The sequence below is a fragment of the Triplophysa dalaica genome, chromosome 3 (assembly GCF_015846415.1).
Source record: "Triplophysa dalaica isolate WHDGS20190420 chromosome 3, ASM1584641v1, whole genome shotgun sequence".
NCBI lineage: Eukaryota > Metazoa > Chordata > Actinopteri > Cypriniformes > Nemacheilidae > Triplophysa > Triplophysa dalaica.
In genome coordinates, this window is record NC_079544.1 from 28,328,424 (window position 1) to 28,348,035 (window position 19,612).

The window sequence follows — 19,612 nt, forward strand, 5'->3', positions numbered from 1 at the left end:
ACCATGTACTGTTTTGACTCATGATGTTTTTGTCCCTACCATTCAATGTGTTTTTTACAGAAATTTCCTGGTGGCCATCAAATACAGTTTTCAGTGCACCCTTTAGGTAAGCAGCTAAAACAGCTCAGGTATTATTATTGTGCCACTACTAAAACTCATACAAACAAAGATATACAATGAGAATAAAATGACAATAATTTCCCATGGTTTTCAAATAGGGCTGCTTGATTATTATATGACAAAGATGAGTAAAGACGGAGTAAAGACAAGATTATTTATGGTTACATGTAATATTTGAATAAAACATTTGTAATATAACAGACAATATCTTAGACAGCAAGCAATCATTGATCCAATATCCTTTTCCAGCCAGAATAATGTTGAAATTCAAATTACCATCATGGTGATCAGTGTTTGTTCAAGCTGAGAGACGCTTGCTTATTATTAGGTTAATTCCCTTTCACTGTTTGCATGTGTTTTATTAAAAATACTTATGCAAACAACTAACAAGAGACCTTGTGGGTGTAAGGAGTTAAGGAGTGGTTTTCATGACATACAGCATTTCTTGCAACAAATAATAACAAATAATCATTGAGATAGGGTAGACTTTTATGACTGGTGTGAATGTTAAGGTTCATTAATGCAGAGAGATTATGACAAGGTACAAAAAAATCAATGAGACACTTATACATCAACATTTGTCATACAGACCTCAACAATGGTGACAATCATCAAACTAATTCAGATAAAAAGAACAACTACAATGCATGCTGGGAGTCATGAATGAGTGATTGTTGACTGTCACTATTAGGGATGTTTACATGGACACATCAAATTTAATTTATTCCGATTGTGCAATCCGAACGTAGTGTTTACATGAAAGGTAAATAAAATGATCTGATTTATGTATGTTAATATGTGAAAGCTTAAAATCTGATTTAATCTTCTGACATGCACAGACTGCACAAGTTCACCACTAAAACGGTGTTTTAAAGCACACCTTGTGTAGCCTATATATGAATAGAATGTAGAGTTTATAAAGTCAGAGTGATATCTCGTGCCAATAAAGCAGGAGCACATCTGATGCTGTTAAAATTTTGGCAAAATTACAATGACCCACCAGAGCATCTGGATTTTAGCAATAATTTGAATAAATGTCTAATGACAGCTAATACTGAACTTTAGAAGTGGTAATACACAGATTCATATCTGCAATAATGGTAAACGGAGATGGTCACGGTGGACATGGCTATCATTATAATATTCACACAAGCGGCTACTTAAACAAGTGTAACATGTACACATGTGTTTATTTTATATCACAGACACCAGCATAATAATGTACAGTTCATAAACGCAAAGTAGGCTAATGTCAACATATCATTGAAGCAATCTTGTTTTGCACATCTGACTTATCATGGAAATGTAAAATAAATCCTTGGTAACTATACAATTTTAATTTTATGATAAGATATTTTATCATATTTTTAAATAAAATGGAGAATTTGCCGTTAAAAAAAACACTCCATGGAAACAGTTAAGACATTTTAAATGTATACAAATATGAATGTTCATGTAGAGATGACAAGCATATGGAATTTGTGCTGCATTGTCAGATTTATGGATTTTGGTTTCTTCAGCAACATCTGCTCGTTTTGTGCGTCATACGTCTGTACAACAGAGTGACGTCTTTGCACATGCGCACAATTTCCTACTTCAATTTTCAATCTGATCAAGTGTTTACATGTCTTGTCAAGCGGATTACAAACAACATAGACCACCCTTTACCCTTTACTAAAATCGGGATTTTTAGTCTGATTGACGTGTTTCTATGAAGCATTTTCATTGGGATTGGATTTTTAGTCGGATTACAATGTTCCATGTAAACGCAGCTATTGATGTAACTCATACTCTTATTCTTGATGTCTAATTTATTCTGTGGTCCAAATGTTTTGTATTGTAGTAATAATGTGATATCTACAACTACTCAGTAGTAGCACAGGTCTGACAGTACAACTTTTTACAACATTAACAAAACCCACTCTTAATATATCAGTCAGCCGTGGAAATAAAATTCTACTCTCTGTATTTTGTGCCATTATAAATAATTGTTTTCTGTGGCAAAGAAACAGTCGACAAACATTTTAGCTGTAAAACACAAGTCAAGATGCGAACTAAAGCAAACACTGATCACGATGATGGTAGTCTGAGAACTTACAGAACAGTTTACACATTTATATTCCGTAGTGATAGATCTAACTATGAGATATGGCTTGTAGATCTTATAGATCTACAATTTGAGTCCAGTTTCACTAGATCTCTCTCTGTCAGGAACTTATTAAACCTGGAAAATCAACTTCGTTGTGAGTCAATACTTTAACCCAACCACCAGGTAGATACAGAGCTGATGGGAAGAACAGCAGGCCGGAGACGAAGTGATGTTAAATAACTGAAAAATGATTTATTGAATTATCTCAATTGTGCTGTAATGCTCAGTCAAGGTCTATCAAACTTTGTCTGACTTGAAACAGATTCAATATGTGTTTTTAACCATTTAAGATTACAGTATCAAAACATTGTCTCATGACATTATTATGAACCTTGAGATGGAGACCAACGGATACTCATATCAGCATAATTGACAATACAGCCCCCAACGATGTTAAACAACAGGAAAGTAAGGAACAAATAATATGAATAAAAGTGAATAATAATATAAAGGAATGAATACATGCGATAGATGAATATTGCAATAAATTATTAATGTAATAGAATAATAAAATGAAATAAACCTAGAAGCAAGTGTATTTTTCTGTCCAGATCTATCTAGTAGGTTACACTGTTCGGGTTTACAGTGATGATTTCTTTAAAGTTTGGGGTCATTTCTATTGGCACAAAAGTGTTTCTATGTATTACAGTACATGAAGTAAACAACTTTTTCTTATTTCTTTTCCAGAGCATCCTGTTATTGACATTGTAGTGCATCTTACTGAGTAATTGTTTTTGTAATTGATGTCATGGAGAGAGAAAAGTGGAATATTGCTCGTAGCAATTTAAGGAAAAGGGCTGTTGATGTTAAAGACACCGTCTGGAGAGTGATGAAACACTGCTTGACCAACGCTTTAGCGAAGCAGCTCAACTGGTGGGGAGTGAATGGTAAAACGGCCTTCCAAAGATTGGAACTAAAAAATGTAATTACTGGTTAAAAGTGTTAAAAGTGTGTTCTATATGCTGTACGGCTGTCCCCATATAGTTGACTATGCGTTTTTTTTATTAGAAGACACACAAATTGTAGTCGATTGTCACAATTTATCATTTCTAATGTGCTTGCACCATGTTAATCAATTTATGTAGCCGCTAACTTGGATAAAGACAGTTTTATAAGCATATTTAAATGTGGTGGGGGAAAAATGAGGAATGCAATCCTACATTTTCCAGATCTCCACATGAACCCCATTTCCTCTACCTCATCCCCACCATCCGCGTGCTTCTTCATAAAAGTAGCAACGTAGCCTTAATTTTGTGGGACACAGAGCTCTGTTTTCCCAACTATATAGACAAAATTGGGTTCCAGCAGTGTTCCCAAATGCTAAATGTGGCGTAATTCATTAAAATTAAATTTAGTATTCACCTTAATAAAGTGTATTATGAAAACATCCTAAAACATGAATGCAAAGCACATCCAAAAAGGGTATTTTGTTTGCAGTCTGATCCACAGAAAGAATTTTACAATTAATTTTTTACTTGGTCCTATGGCTTTTTTGCAGTAATATTACAGTTATGATTTGTTTTCCTTAAATATATAATTATTCCATCTTTTTTTCAGTTTTCACTAGCTGTTTTTTTTCTTGATATAATCAAAACCTTTGGTGGTGTAACAGCAAATTACAGCATTAACAACATTATGTGTGGCCTTGAGTGCTTTATTTATAATATATAGTCTCATTGTTACGTTTTTATTGATTCTGTTTTTTAGGAACTGTCAGAAAGAACTCACTAACATCGACGGCCACTGACCAAGAAATAGAATTATATATTAAAAAATGGCTTCACCTGGCTGGTGACCGTGATGGTGGGAGACGCGAAAGAGAGAAACGGAGGAGTGCCCAAGATACACGTAAGGCAGTTACATTGTTTTTGTGCTATATCTGTAATAATTAACATAGTAATATGGTCTTTGATTGGCTTTAAGGTGTGCATTAAACCATTTATTAGGACAAAGTCAACTTTTTTACCACAAAACAAAATGTGGTACTTGAGGCTTAAATATGAAACAGTCACTCAAATACCTAATCTTTAGACCAAGTATGTCAAACTAAAAGCAGATTACATGCCTAAATTCAGCTTGTCACTGTAAAACAAACATTTTGCAAAATTCTGAACACAATTCTCTACATAACACAAATTATTCTACTCTTACAGCTCTTTTGTTTTATTTGAGGAATACAGCAATTTAAATGGAATACTTATTTTATGATAACCTACATCCAACAGTCATGTTTGCAAGCTCTTGTAATTGGTTCACTAAGAAATCAAATCTGTGTTTTGAGAAATATTTTTACCCCCCTGCATTTCTATTATGTATACAAATATTTCATACATTTTGTGTGAAATTGAAGTGTTAAATAAAATTACTGCGGCATAATTCTGGATATACTTAAAAACACTTTTGTTTGTTTTATACTAAGATCGCAATTCTGAATGACATCAAGCAGCACTTGTAATTAAACAATTTAAAATATAATAATAAAATGGTTTGTATGAAATATTTCAGTTTGTTTAATTATTTACACACTAAAAGTGTTAATTGAGTCTGAGTCAGTTAAACTATTCACTCATAGTGTGTTCTTTTTTATAAATGTGGCTCTCAACTCTGATGCTGATGATCTTAGAACGTTGATCAATCTATACACTTAATATTTCTATTAACTATTAACTATTTCACGTTAATATGTATGTCTGTTATTGTTTATAATTTCCTATATCTGTTATTAATGTGGTAGAATCGAGTGCGAGAGGTTTTCTCTTAATTTAAAATAATTAATAAAATTGTATTTTATTAAAAGCGCTTTTGACATGCCATAGATTTAAAAGAAAATCAAGAAAACAAAAAGGCTACATAAATCTATTTATGTATGCTTTTGCAAGAAGTATGTGACATTTTGTATCCATATTTGGTGGTATTGTGTATGAAGTTTTGAGAAGTGGAGCCATAGTTCAGAAAAGTTGTGTTTAAGCAATTTGAAACAAACTATATTTGCTGTTTAAAATTTTAGAAAAATGTTAGAATTTTTTTTAAAAACATCAGTTTAAATGTACTGTTTAGTGACACACACCATGTTAGAATCTGTCTCCATATTAGGGATTTGTACACATGGTGAAATCTATCTAGGATGAAATTTATTTAATGTTTAACCATTCTGTTAAAGAATTTTAAACATGCATTAAATCGTTTAATTTCTAAATTGTGTGTGTCAACAATTTATTTTATTTGTGTATTCCTTAAAAGGCCCGCAAGACTGCCATGGAGCTGATGGGCCCAGTCAAGGAGTTCATTAAAACGTGTATTTGGATGGTTCCTGTCTAATTAATAGTCTTATAAGATGACTTAACACCATTTTTGTGTTTTATTTGTTTTAATTGTTATTGTTCTTTTTTTGCATATTCAGATTGCTTCCCAGTTTTGGATGTGTAATCATGCAATGTTTGTTTTTGGCAATATTAATAAATTAAGCAGTTGTTTTCAAAAAATGCTTCTGAATTATCTGTTGTAACTTATCTTAACATTTTCCAGAGTAAGTTTTGTATGTTTGTGTTTATTATATTGTTATGCAGACGTATTTTGGTAATACTTAAGAGTAGGGGTGTATTTGTTAGCATTAGCATTAGCTTACTTTACTTGACAGTGATTTTTTCGGCATTTCGTAATCTTTTCAATACAATTGTTCATGCTAAAGCCTTCTTTACATCCAAGGTGATGAATCTGGGCCAGAATTAACATTTAATGTTGCCCAGATTTGGGCCAGATCTAGCCAGCTTTGTTTTAATGACATGGCTGACATGTGGCATTGATCTGTCTTGATTTTGGTTGAACAGGAGTGGGTCCAAGTGTCATCATTCCATGCAGTATGTGGGCCGGTGTTTAGTCCAAATATAGGCCAAAAATAAATTTAAAGTTGCCCAGATATTGGCCAGATCTGCTTTATTTGTTTTGTGTTTGGCTGACATGTGGCATTGCTAAGGCGTTTTCGTGTTTGAGACCTGGCGAACAGGAGTTAACCACCCAAGTGCCATCATTCCATGCGGTATGTGGGCCGGAGCAAGGTGTTAGATCTGGGCCAAAATTAAATTTACGGTTGCCCAGATTTGGGCCAGATCTGCTTCATTTGTTTTGTGTTTGGCTGACATGTGGCATTGCTAAGGCTTTCTTGTGTGTGAGACATGGCGAACAGGAGTGAACCACCAAAGTGCCATCATTCCATGCTGTATGTGGGCCGGAGCAAGGTGTTGGATCTGGGCCAAATCTGGGCCAAAATTAAATTTACTGTTGCCCAGATTTGGGCCAGATCTGCTTTATTTGTTCTGTGTTTGGCGGACATATGGCATTGCTAAGGCTTTCTTTTGGTTGATATCTGGCAAACAAGGGCGGACCGCTCAAGTGCCATCATTCCATGCCAACAGTGGGCCTGATGAATGTGTCTAATGTGAGCCAGATCTGGGCCACATCAATTTTGCTATCTGGGTATCTTTGAGCAGTCACATTGTTCCTCTTCCCCAGGTCATGTACTGTCCATATTGTGATATCGATTTGGTTGGACAAATTGGATGCTTTTGTGGTTCCTGTGGCAGTAACATTAATTTTTTGGCCCCTTTTCTACTGGGTGGTATGTGTTTTTACTAGTGTTTAAATATCTTATTTTATTTTGCGTTCTGATTTAGCTTGATTGTTCTGGATTAAAGCACCCTATCTGCAATCCCCCTACAGTACAAGCTGTTTAACTCTTTAATCTTGTTGACTCTTGTGTTGGCTTTTAAGGATTGGTCACTGTAGACTCATTTTACCTTATACATTTTTATTAGTGCATATACACATATTGAAACAAATACAAACAGAAACATGCATTACATTATTGCTTTAAGAGGCATGTATTTTTTTTAACATAAGACTTGCACTGGTTGGGGACTGTAGATTTGCAATGTGTTTTTAAGACCAATAAACAAAGTGAACATTTATGCATAAGTAATTCATATGTTGTTTGTGGATTCCTGCATTCCTAACGACTTGTTTTTCTTCTTCATAAAGATCCAGGGATGGTCTTAAATGAACATTCAGAGGCTTACATTATTCATAAATATTTCTTAGGGGGCCACACATATGATGTCATCCTTGATTTTCTTGAAACGAAACATAACATTTCCATGAGTCTAAGCACCTTGAAAAGAAAGCTAAAAAATGCAGGCCTAACTAGGAAAACAGACTTTACTCCCTTTGCAACTGTGCATGCAGCAATTATACATGAACTGAGAGGCTCGGGTCAGCTTTTAGGTTACAGAGCTATGTGCCAAACATTACGGGAAAAATATCTCCTTAAAGTTACAAGGGATGATGTAATGCATACCCTTCGCAGACTGAATCCATCTGATGTTCATCTTCGCCAGCGACACAGGTTTGTCCGAAGAGGATACTTTACAGCAGGACCAAACCAAGTGTGGCATGTTGATTGATATCATAAGCTCTATTAAGCTCAGCCGCTATGTGTTGGATTTTACCCCGGTGAACGAGAGGGTCGCTTCCCTGCGCCTTCGGGTCGGGGATAGGTCTCTCACTGTCGTGTGCGTCTATGGGCCAAACGGCAGTGTAGAGTACCCGGCCTTGTTGGAGACTCTGGGAGGGGTGCTGGAAAGCGCTCCGACTGAGGACTCCGTCGTTCTGCTGGGGACTTCAATGCCCACTAGGGCAACGACAGTGAGACCTGGAGGGGCATGATTGGGAGGAACGGCTCCCCCTGATCTGAACCCGAGTGGTGTTCTGTTATTGGACTTCTGTGCTAGTTACAGCTTGTCCATAACGAACACCATGTTCAAGCATAAGGGTGTCCATCAGTGCACATGGCACCTGAAAAAGGAGTCCTATTGGGCCTGGCTGGCTTGTGGGACTCCCGAGGCAGCTGACAGGTACCGACAGGCCAAGCGGACTGCAGCCCAGGTGGTTGGGGGAGACAAAATCCTCCTCCTGGGAGGAGTTTGGTGAGGCCATGGAGAAGGACTATCGGTCGGCCTCGACGAGATTCTGGCAAACCGTCCGGCGCCTCAGGAGGGGGAAGCAGTGCCCTACCAACGCTGTTTACAGTGGAGGGGAGCAGCTGTTGACCTCGACCGGGGATATCATCGGGCGGTGAAAGGAATACTTCCAGGATCTCCTCAATCCCGCCGTCACGTCTTCCATTGAGGAAGCAGAGGCTGAGGGCTCGGAGGCAGACTCGTCCATCACCCGGGCTGAAGTCACCGAGGTAGTCAAGAAACTCCTCGGTGGCAGGGCTCCGGGGGTGGATGAGATCCGCCCTGAGTACCTCAAGTCTCTGGATATTGTGAGACTGTCTTGGCTGACACGCCTCTGCAGCACCGCATGGCAGTCGGGGACAGTGCCTTTGGACTGGCAGACCGGGGTGGTGGTCCCTCTTTTAAGAAGGGGGACCGGAGGGTGTGCTCCAACTATCGGGGATCACACTTCTCAGCCTCCCCGGGAAAGTCTATGCCAGGGTACTGGAGAGGAGAATCCGGCCGATGTTAGAACCTCGGATTCAGGAGGAACAGTGTACCGGTCTGTCGTGGTGAAGAAGGAGCTGAGCCGCAAGTCGAAGCTCTCGATTTACCGGTCAATCTACGTTCATACTCTGACCTATGGTCATGAGCTGTGGGTCATGACCGAAAGGACAAGATCCCGGATACAGGCGGCCAAAATGAGCTATCTCCGTACGGTGGCTGGGCAATCCCTTAGAGATAGGGTGAGAAGCTCGGTCACTCGGGAGGAGCTCAGAGTAGAGCCGCTGCTCCTCCACATCGAGAGGGAACAGCTGAGGTGGCTCGGGCATCTTTTCCGGATGCCCCCAGGACGTCTTCCCGGGAAGGTGTTCCTGGAGTCCCACCGTGAGGAGACCCCGGGGAAGACCTAGGACACACTGGAGGTACTATGTCTCCCGGCTGGCCTGGGAACGCCTCGGTTTCTCCCCGAAAGAGCTGGAGGAAGTGACTAGGTAGAGGGAAGTCTGGGCATCCATTAGACTGCTGCCCCCGCAACCCAGCCCAGGATAAGCGGAAAAAAATGGCTGGATGGATGATGTCAGAAAGTGTTAAAGGCTTAGTACGGACTTGTAGAAGCCACTTGTGGTTGGAGTCACAGAGGTGGACGGAATCAGTTAGTTGCACGCAGTCACTGAGGTAGACGTCTGCTGGGATGCACTCTCGGCCTGCAGCACCATTAACACAGCACAGCATAATAAGAACTTACGTCAGTCCTCAAATACCCTAAAAATAAGTTAGTTTACGGTTGAATATATCACAGAACGTTACATACTTGCACATTGGATGACACTGATGCTGATGCCTTAGATCATTTTGATGTTGTGGTTGACCATACAAATTATTTAAATAGTTTTTAGATACATTTAAGTTAGTAGAAATTGTGTTTTTTTGCTTGCTTAATGGTCAATTTCAAAAGTGAATGCACTGAGAAATATTGATATTGATATAGCTGGCACAGGGACCAAAATAACCTGTTTGCAGAAAATGTACTTACCCGTGTCTATACTCTGGTGTACTGCATTCAGGACTTGACAAAAGCTGCCAACAGTACCAAGTGTAAACATAAAACCCTAAAATTATTTCTAGCCTTAACACGGTTTCTATTCCTGTATGCATCGCTATTCCTTTTGAAGGGGCCAAGCTCAAAAGGAGCCGGGAGCGCAGCGCTGCAATCATATGAGCGGAGCTTTAAAAAAAAATAGACCACATTTGTAAAATGAGCAGCAAAAAAAACTTTTCATATGCTTTACAATAAGTTATGAACCAAATGTCAGAAAATGACAAATGAGGCATACTGGAATCGGCACGACCAGGAGAAATGATGACCATCAGAAAGTACATTTCAGAAAAGCGTTCAAGATATATAAGCAGTTACATAAAAAGCATTATATCTCATGAATGCTAAGCGGCGGTGACTTCACAGGTATGTTCGGGACAGCACTTCAATTATGCGTAGCAAATTTGGGCCGTTGGTGAAAGGAATAGTTAATGCTAAAGATTAGACATGTTTTTATCTACATTTTATCCTACAATCTGTACAAATAAAAAAGCCTCTATCCCCAGTGTTCATCTGATCATTAGCATTAGCTAGCGCTTTCACCAACGGTGCCAAAAGTCCAAATGACTGCAACAGAGAGTAGTTGTGCATGTAGTCAATAATATGCACAAGCGACCTGCTTTGACTCAGGTGTTATTTCCCCTCACAAGAGTTAATTTACATGCACATTTTTTGTGTTCAAGTTTTAGATTTGCAATTTCTGCGTGAGCGTAAACGAATCAAACAATCAGAAATAGGCTTCCATTACTGGCCAATGAAAATGCCACATACAACAATGAAATCTTACTGTGAAGTAAAGATGGACCGGTCGAGTCCATGATCTCAGTTAACCAGTTTTGTTTATTAACTTAATCTTGATTGCATATTGATTGTGGGTGGTTAAATGATTTGACATACACGTGTCCTAGACTGTCACTTCACTACTGTCCTAATAAAATGATAATACAATGGTACCTTTTTTGTAAGTTTAACATCCTCCAAGGGGGTAAAGATTGGTTCACAAATGTTATGTTATACAATTGTAAAATGTTGTTTACGGTTCCAGTCTGATTCCATTGACAAACAACTGGCCATCTGATAACATTGATAAATGATCAGCTAGGGCAGTATGGAAGCATATGTGGTGCAAAATTCAATTTGCAATGCAATATTCAAAATGGCAATGTATTTCTGTATTTAAATTTACATTTTCCATTACTCCACATGTGCAAACTTTGGTGCAAAAGGAAAATGAAAATTCAATTATATTATTTACATTTGCCATTTCCAACAGCAGTCTTAATGTGTAATGTGCATACTTTTTAACGGTCTTTAAGTTGCAAAATTAAAATGAAAATGCATTACCGGATTGATTATACATATTTAAGATAGTCAAGCAAAACTGTAGCAAAAAGAAAATTCTAATGTCATTTTCCCTTAATGCATTAACATTAACAGGCTGAACATTTGGGATTGCATTTTCATTTACACACAGTGCGTTGAGTGGTGCAAAATTCAATGTGGACTTGAAAATGCATTTCGAGCTGACCACGCCCCCACTCCGGTACAGCGTCATTGCGTGAAGGCGGAGCCAGCATCGCTAGTTAAAGGCATGGATGTGCGGCTGCAAAGCTGATAAAACATTAAATTGTATGCACACGAATTTGAGCACAAAGAATAAAATTACTTGGGTGTTTTTTTAAGATGAGTACGTCTCTGTAGACGATAGAACTAGTAGCTACATTTCTAGAATTTCTGCCTTATCAAGCGGTGAGCTCGCCTGTTGAATGTCTCATAATCACTTGACTTTCTCATACGCGTTTTCATCATGAACACATTCAGTATTTTGATTAATGTCTTTTTTGTCACAATATCTTCATACAATTGTTCAGAAATGGTCGTTTTGTGAGACCACTGTTCAGTAACTCTACAGTACAATCACAAACGCGATACATCCACGTGAAATACACCTCTGTACTGTGCTTCTTTCGTGCTGGAGAAAGTGTAAGGGGAGAGATTATGCACAAATACACATAAACATTGCCAAAGTGGAGATCTGCCCTTACGAAAATTAACCTTGGTTTCTAATTCATCCGGATGCTGCAGTTTAGGCTGTGACAGATCCACTGAATAACTCGATTCCTGAAGTTAAGTAAATGTTGCACCACAAAAACAGTCAATATCTTAACATAATCATTCAGAAACAAAGACAACAAATACTGAACGTGTTTATGATGAAAACGTGTATGTGCAAGCGATTTAACGCTTTTATTATCTCTGCAGTCGAACGTGTTTTCAACACCTCAAAACAACACACCTGACTAGCAAATAGCGATGCTGGCTCCGCCTTCACGCAATGACGCTGTACCGGGGAGGGGGCGTGGTCAGCTCGAAATGCATTTTCAAGTCCACATTGAATTTTGCACCACTCAACGCACTGTGTGTAAATGAAAATGCAATCCCAAATGTTCAACCTGTTAATGTTAATGCATTAAGAGAAAATGACATTAGAATTTTCTTTTTGCTACAGTTTTGCTTGACTATCTTAAACATATATAATCAATCCGGGGATTGCATTTTCATTTTAATTTTGCAACTTAAAGAGCGTTAAAAAGTATGCACATTACACATTAAGACTGCTGTTGGAAATGGCAAATGTAAATAATATAATTTCATTTTCATTTTCCTTCTGCACCAAAGTTTGCACATGTGGAGTAATGGAAAATGTAAATTTAAATACAGAAATACATTGCCATTTTGAATATTGCATTGCAAATTGAATTTTGCACCACATATGCTTCCATAGGGCAGCAGCAGATTTCCGCAAAACATATTCCAACCTTACCTAAACATAAATAACCTGATCATTTCAATCTGTACTTGGGTCAGCTGTATCATTATCCATGTAGATAATGAAACAGATGCCTTGGGAATGGCTTTCAAAGACACTCTTAACTCCATGGGCGTTAGTCAACATGTGTCAGGACCCACTAACCTTCGTAATCATACTTTAGATTTAATACTATTTTACGGTATAAATGTGGACGATGTTAAAATCGTTCAGCAGAGTGAAGACATTTCGGATCATTATCTGATATTATGTTTCCTTCACTACAGCTGCAAATCAAACTCCTTGTTACAAATATGGTAGAACGATTACTTCAACTACCAAAGATGCGTTTCTCGATAATCTGCCTGAATTGTCTAAAATATCTAGCATGAGTAAAAACGTTGACGATTTTGACACTACTATTGAAAATTTTAACTCTACCTTCTCTGAAACATTAGACACAGTTGCTCCTCTGCGTTTAAAAAAGATTAAAAATAGCAGCCCAACACCGTGGTATAATGAACACACTCAGGCTATAAAGAAGGCGTCCTGTAAAATGGAGCGGAACTTTAAGAAAACTAATTTAGAGGTATTTCGTATAGCATGGAAGGATAGTACTAGAAAATACAGGAATGCCATAAAAACGTCTAGATCCGCCTACTTCTCAACACTAATAGAAGAAAACCATCACAACCTTAGGTTTTTATTTAACACCGTGGCTAAATTAACAAAAAATAAGTCGTCAGCGACTTCAGATTCTGATTATCAGCATAACAGTGTTGAATTTATGAACTACTTCACTAGTAAAATCCAACATATTAGAGAAAAAATTATAACAATGTAACCAGAAGTGAAACCCGCTGAACAAACTAACTACAGCACCCCTAAGGAGAAATTGCAATTATTTTCTACAGTAGATCACGATGAACTGTCTAAAATCATTAGATCATCTAAATCAACAACATGCATGCTAGACCCTATACCTACAAAACTACTGAAAGAAATGCTCCCGGAAATTATAGATCCTCTTCTCAGTATTATTAACTCATCTCTGACATTAGGACATGTGCCTAAAGCATTTAAGGTGGCTGTTATAAGGCCCCTTGTCAAAAAACCCAAACTCGACCCTAAAGAACTAGGGAATTACAGGCCTATATCGAATTTACCTTTTATATCCAAAGTTCTGGAAAAAGTAGTTTCAACTCAGTTATGCTCCTTCCTCCAAAGGAATGACATTAATGATGAATTCCAGTCTGGATTTCGAGCATGTCACAGTACAGAGACTGCTTTGATCAGAGTTACAAATGATCTGCTTTTAGCGTCTGACCGTGGCTGTATTTCGTTATTGGTGCTGCTAGACCTCAGTGCTGCATTTGACACCATTGACCACAGCATACTCCTGCATAGACTCGAAAATTACGTCGGCATTAACGGAATAGCATTGAAATGGTTTAAATCTTATTTATCTGACCGTTTTCAAATTGTAGCAATAAAAAATGATATGTCCCGCAAATCACAAGTCCAGTCAATATTTGACCTTTGGTTCTCTCTCCTTTATCTCAAATGTGTGCTTTTACTGTGCGTATGTTCGAGTGTGTTGCGTGTGTGCATCTATGTCAATGTGTGTATGTATGCATATTGTGTGTGTGGAGCATTTGTATGTCTGTCTTTTGTTGTTTTTCACCTTTTTCTTGTTTTTACAGGTATATGCCTTTAGTTTTTTTCTTATATTCAATGTGTCTCATGTACAGCTGCTTTGTAACACTGAAAATTGTAAAAAGCGTTATATAAATAAAGTTGAGTTGAGTCAGCTAATGCTAATGTTGATGGCTGTAATTCACCCGTCAGCAGATGACACCATTGCAGAGGGAACTGACCAGGTGATTTATGTTAATGTAAGATTGGAATATGTTTTAATCTGTGGTTCAGAGAAAGTTTGCATTTCATTCTGAATTTTGTTAAGATTGTAGCACATTTGTGGGGGTCTATGTTCTCTGTGCAGATAACAAAGACACTGTTGTTGGACCACCATCCAAAACGTTCGAAGAGTCTTCTGCACAAGGCACTTGGTATTTAAAATTGAATGAATATCTCAATATATAAAAATAGGATAAATCATGATAACAAATAAGAACCTCAAAGTGCTGTGTTACAATATTCAAGCCATTCACTGGATTTGTTATGCATAAAGGTGTATCAGGACAGGGAAAACTAGTGGATGTCCCACCAGAGGCTGATGGGAATACATTTACATTTAGGCATTTATGCATTTGGCAGACGCTTTTATCTAAAGCGACTTACATTGCTTTATCCTATACATTTATACATAGGTATTTGCAATTCTCTGGGCTGGAACCCACAACCTTGCGTTGTTAACGCAATGCTCTTACCACTGAACAACAGGAAAGCTAATAGGGTACAGTATTAAAGATCATTAAGTGGAGGTGGAAAGATTCTCCAAGAGAAACTCGATACACTCTCTTCCACCAGATGCCCCTGAATAAAAAAAATGCCAAAAGCAACCTGTCGAATCTGTGGGTTGTGTATGCCACTTCAAGTCTTAGCTGGGCATGTCGAGTCATGCTGTACCAAACAACCTCTCACAGAGGATGAAACTGATAGTTTTGGAAGGGTTATGAAGATTTTAGGAAGTTAATAACCTTACTGTAACTTGCAAATTTATTTTATATTCTTAGAGGGATGAAAATAAATCTCTTTATCTTTTTTTCATTTATTAGTTATTTAATGGTGTTATTCTTGATACATATGTTTTCATTTTATAGAATCATTTTCCGATGGAGAAGGTATCTGCAGGTTTCTGAGTTAGATTCAAGACCTTTTTAATACCGTGCCGAATGCAATTTAAGACCAATTTCATAGCATCAAATTTGCACTTCCCTATGGCTAAAGCTCAAACTTTCCAATAGGGTCTGGGGCGAGTGAAGCTCCACTCAAAAGCGGAAATACGTCACCTCCACTCAAAGCCTGAGCGGATATACGTCACCTAATTCTGACCTCAACCCGGAAGTAGTTTAGAAATGGCGATGTTTTAATGTCAACAAATAATCACGTAATGTTTTAATGCTACAAAATGAATGTTTAAATGTTATTAAATACCTTTAATGTTACTTAATCCAGAGATCGGTTCCAGGTTTGTATTTAGAAAGTAAACATTAAAATAGTTAGCAGAGATCAATAAATGAAACATCAAATGAACAAATAATTTAGGAATTTTGTATTTAAAGCAAAAAAAACATACAAAACAACCACTGTAAGATGTTGAATTATTTCCACAAATTATGTAATAATTGTTTCGAGTAAAAAACACAAACTATATTTACAAACCACATCATCTGCAAGTAACAGTAAATAATGATCAAAAAAACGTTAAAAATACATAAATCCATGGTGTTTATTTGCCCTTTTTGCGTAATTTCACGGAAGCCATATGTGTTGTGCTTGCAGTGCATGTTAAGCGTCAGTCTGCGAGTAGTGTAGGGATGCCGAGATAAAACTACCCGAGTTACAGTTCGAAAATCGGAGAGCACAGCGACGTCATTTTGCACCTTCTTTATTATTGAGTATTTCCTGTTCAAGAGTGGAGCTCCACTCGCCCCATCGGCTGCAGACAGACCCTCTCAACTTGTCCCCTAACGAACCCTCACGAACATGTAATTTGTTAGTTGGTTCCGCCTATTTTGTTCTGCGTGATAAATCATGACATCAGGGACATGATTATAAAACAAAACTAAAATCTTCTTCACGCCGTCGGTTCAACTACATAGTTAAGACCTTGAAAACGTGGATTTAAGACATTTTAATGTGAATGAAGACCTTATTTTGACATTATAGAATTTCAGACTTTTAAAGACATTAAAAGACACAGCATCTTGGGTAATTCAGAAAAATACATTTTTGATGTAGATGATGTTTTCAAACTTTTTGATTGAACAAATACAATGCGTGTCAATCTTTTTTTTACTTGTATATAATTTCACATTTGTAACGAATAGTATTATTCAATAACTTTGTTGTTTTTCAAGTCTCGCCTATCCTTGATGATGATGCACTCAAAACAATCAGTGCTGCAGTGCTTACAGATGGGAACACATTTGAGATCACTGCATCACGATCCAATATGTTGGAGAGAGGTCTTCTCAAGTGGCACAGCTCCAGTCAACAAACCTAAAGTAGTCTTTTAGACGAGGCTGGAATTGAGGCACCCAGCAAGGACTTTCTGAAAGGTATAATTGCATCACATGAATTATATTACCAATAAGAGTCAAGTGATCATCCATTTTCCCTACTTCCTTCATAGAGTAAAGCTCTTGATCTGTAACTCTTAGAGGTAGAAACATGTTTTTCTCTCAACTCAAGGCTAGAATGAGTTGAACTTGCACTCCGTGCTTCTGGCAGCGGCGCTTCAGATGGAGTGTCTGATGTCTTTGGACAGTAGTTGTTAGTATGGGTCAGAAGAGTACTTGATGTGCTGAAACTCCTCCCACACGCAGTACATTGATGGGGCGTCACGGCAACGTGTATTCGCTGGTGTCTTCCCGGAGCTCTGGAGCGAGTGAACCTTTTGCCGCAGTCTGACCACTGGCAAGGGTTTTTCTGGTGTGGACAATCTGATGCTGTCTGAAGCTCTTGCTATTAGCTAAGGTCATCCCGCACTCCAAGCACATGTGAGACCTCTCACCCGTGTGAATCTGCTGGTGCTTCTTCAGATGATGCAGTCGAATGAAAGCCCATCCGCAGAGCGTACACAAGTATGACTTCTCCATGGCATGAGCGTTCTCGTGTCTTTTCAGGGAGGATAGTAAAACAAAGGTTTTGTCACATTGATGGCAGTTGTATGATCTCACCCTGTTGTGAGTGCGCAGATGATCTTTCAGAGTTTGTGCCCACATGTAGCTCTTTGCACACTGGGGACATGTGAAAGGTTTCTCTCCGGTGTGGATTCTTATGTGCCTCTTTAAGTCTGCTTTACACGCGAAACTCCGTTCACACTGAGGACACGTGAAAGGCTTCTCTCCAGTGTGACTCCTTATATGTCTCTCTAGGTCGGCTTTACATGTCGAGCTCTTTTCACAGTGAGGGCAAGGGACAGCTTTGGGACGTTGTTCGTTTCTCCGACTTCTTTTCCGTGAGAAATCCTTTTCGGTCTGTGAAGAAACCAAAGATTTCTTTCTCGTGATGGAATTAGGAGGTTTCCGATACAGACATTTCTCCTCAAGCTCACAGAGTCCCCAAGTTTCCTCTTCCACTTCCATCAGATCTGAAAAATGTAAATATATGTCAAATGTTGTAACGTTTGATAATATATCACACATATGAAATACCTTTAGTTTACTAGATAAAATTCATTTAAATGAGTGATTATACATGTATTGGGTGAATATATAAGTGAATGATATGTATTGATAATATGTTTGCAGTGGCAGGACCGCCAAACTGAGACAGATTTTCTCAAATTCATTGTGTATTTCATTTTCAGAATGACATAATGATATCATTGGGTGTTAGGTCCAATTTCTCCAAATGTAAAGTACTTTTCAAATGATCTCTCTAAGTGTTTAATGTGAAAATACTCAGACATTAATAAAAAAACATCCTCTTAATGACAAAAAACAATCTCGATCCTTTATCATAAACATGTCACGCATGACACAAGTGACTGTGCACTGCATAAGCTCTCCTTAATGAACGAAATCAAACACAATAATAACCCATATTATGCAAACAACCTACGTTGCAGTGTAATGCTGTGCACACAAAGTGAGGCTGGCGGTCTCGAGCGTGAAATCCACTCAGCGCGAGTCTGTTCATGTGTCAGTCGACCGTAAAACTGCCTATAAACGACGGAATAGAAAGTTTAAAACAGCACGAACTTGTGAAGAACGGAACTCTGACACGCCTGTCGCTATACAAACTCTTTCTCTTCTTCTGTGGGTGTGATGGCGCGTTGAAGAAGCAACTCAAGCAGCTTAGCGCCACCTGCCGAGTGTGACGAATACTGTTGTTTTTATATCAAACCACTTGTTAAAAACGGCTTAAATACCATTATTATAAAAAATGTACATATTTTATTAAAAGGCCCAGCTTTGAGAATTTACACACACTTGCATATCTTATAAAGACAAAGCCTAAAATAATGGCTTTTTAATATATATAAAAAATGCACTGTAATTCCTAGAAATACAATAAAGTTGAGTGTTTTGTCCCTTTTGTACTATACCACCATTATAGTGATCAGTGTTTGCTTCAGTTGGGCTCTTGACTTTTGTTAAATTAATATTTGTTTGTCCATCAATAGATTTTTAAACCTTGTACGGTGTTCGGGTCTGTGGGAATTGATAAACGCTACAATTAATTATTTTCTTTCAAACACATTGGCCTTGGGTTATTTTCTGTGAAGAACATATGTCTGGACACATTTCAATGACTGCACACTTTACACCCGCTACACATTTATAACACACACAGCATGATCAGGTCAACTGGACACAGGGCTTATAAGTGGAAGCTGTAGTTCTGTGTACCTTTATTGTGTCCTCTTCATGTCTGGGCCTTCTTTAGTATGTCTGTGTGTGTTAGTGTGTGTGTGTATGTGTGTGTGTGTGTGTGTGTGTGTGAGAGGTTTCTGGCCCTGCCGTTCCTGCAAAGAAACCTGGAGCACTTAAATTCATAAATGTGATCTTACAAAAATGTTACCACATCTGCTGTTTAGATTGCTTGTAATTGGGATGACCTAAACATCTTTAATTATTTGAACATAAAGTCTTTGATTGTGTTGACTTAAAAACCCCAAACTGCAGCTGGTCCACTAGACCCATCAACACTGTCTGAGTAACACAAATATGAACACCACACACGGGTTTAAAACACTTGTGCACTGACATAGTTAGAGATGCTTTTACAAGTTACAAAGGGATTGTTCTCAT

The 19,612-nt window shown here is 38.0% G+C and overlaps 1 protein-coding gene and 1 long non-coding RNA gene across 2 annotated transcripts; one reads left to right on the plus strand and one right to left on the minus strand.

The window, feature by feature from the left end:
- The first annotated feature begins 2,963 nt into the window (after positions 1-2,963).
- Positions 2,964-5,604, plus strand: LOC130418209 (uncharacterized). The gene is made up of 3 exons (XR_008906306.1): positions 2,964-3,156; positions 3,977-4,117; positions 5,510-5,604. It is a non-coding gene; the product is annotated as an uncharacterized LOC130418209 (long non-coding RNA).
- A 10,354-nt stretch (positions 5,605-15,958) lies between these two features.
- On the minus strand, positions 15,959-18,596 carry LOC130417910 (gastrula zinc finger protein XlCGF49.1-like). Its single transcript, XM_056743760.1, has 2 exons — positions 18,420-18,596; positions 15,959-17,946 (listed from the first exon to the last, which is right to left on the minus strand). The coding sequence occupies exon 2, from the start codon at positions 17,939-17,941 to the stop codon at positions 17,195-17,197; it is 747 nt and encodes a 248-aa protein (XP_056599738.1). The 5' UTR covers positions 17,942-17,946; positions 18,420-18,596; the 3' UTR covers positions 15,959-17,194.
- Between the last annotated feature and the right edge of the window lie 1,016 nt (positions 18,597-19,612).

Coding starts and splice junctions, on each gene's coding strand:
- LOC130417910 (XM_056743760.1), bottom strand. CDS start 17,941: ATGGAAGTGGAAGAGGAAACTTGGGGACTCTGTGAGCTTGAGGAGAAA.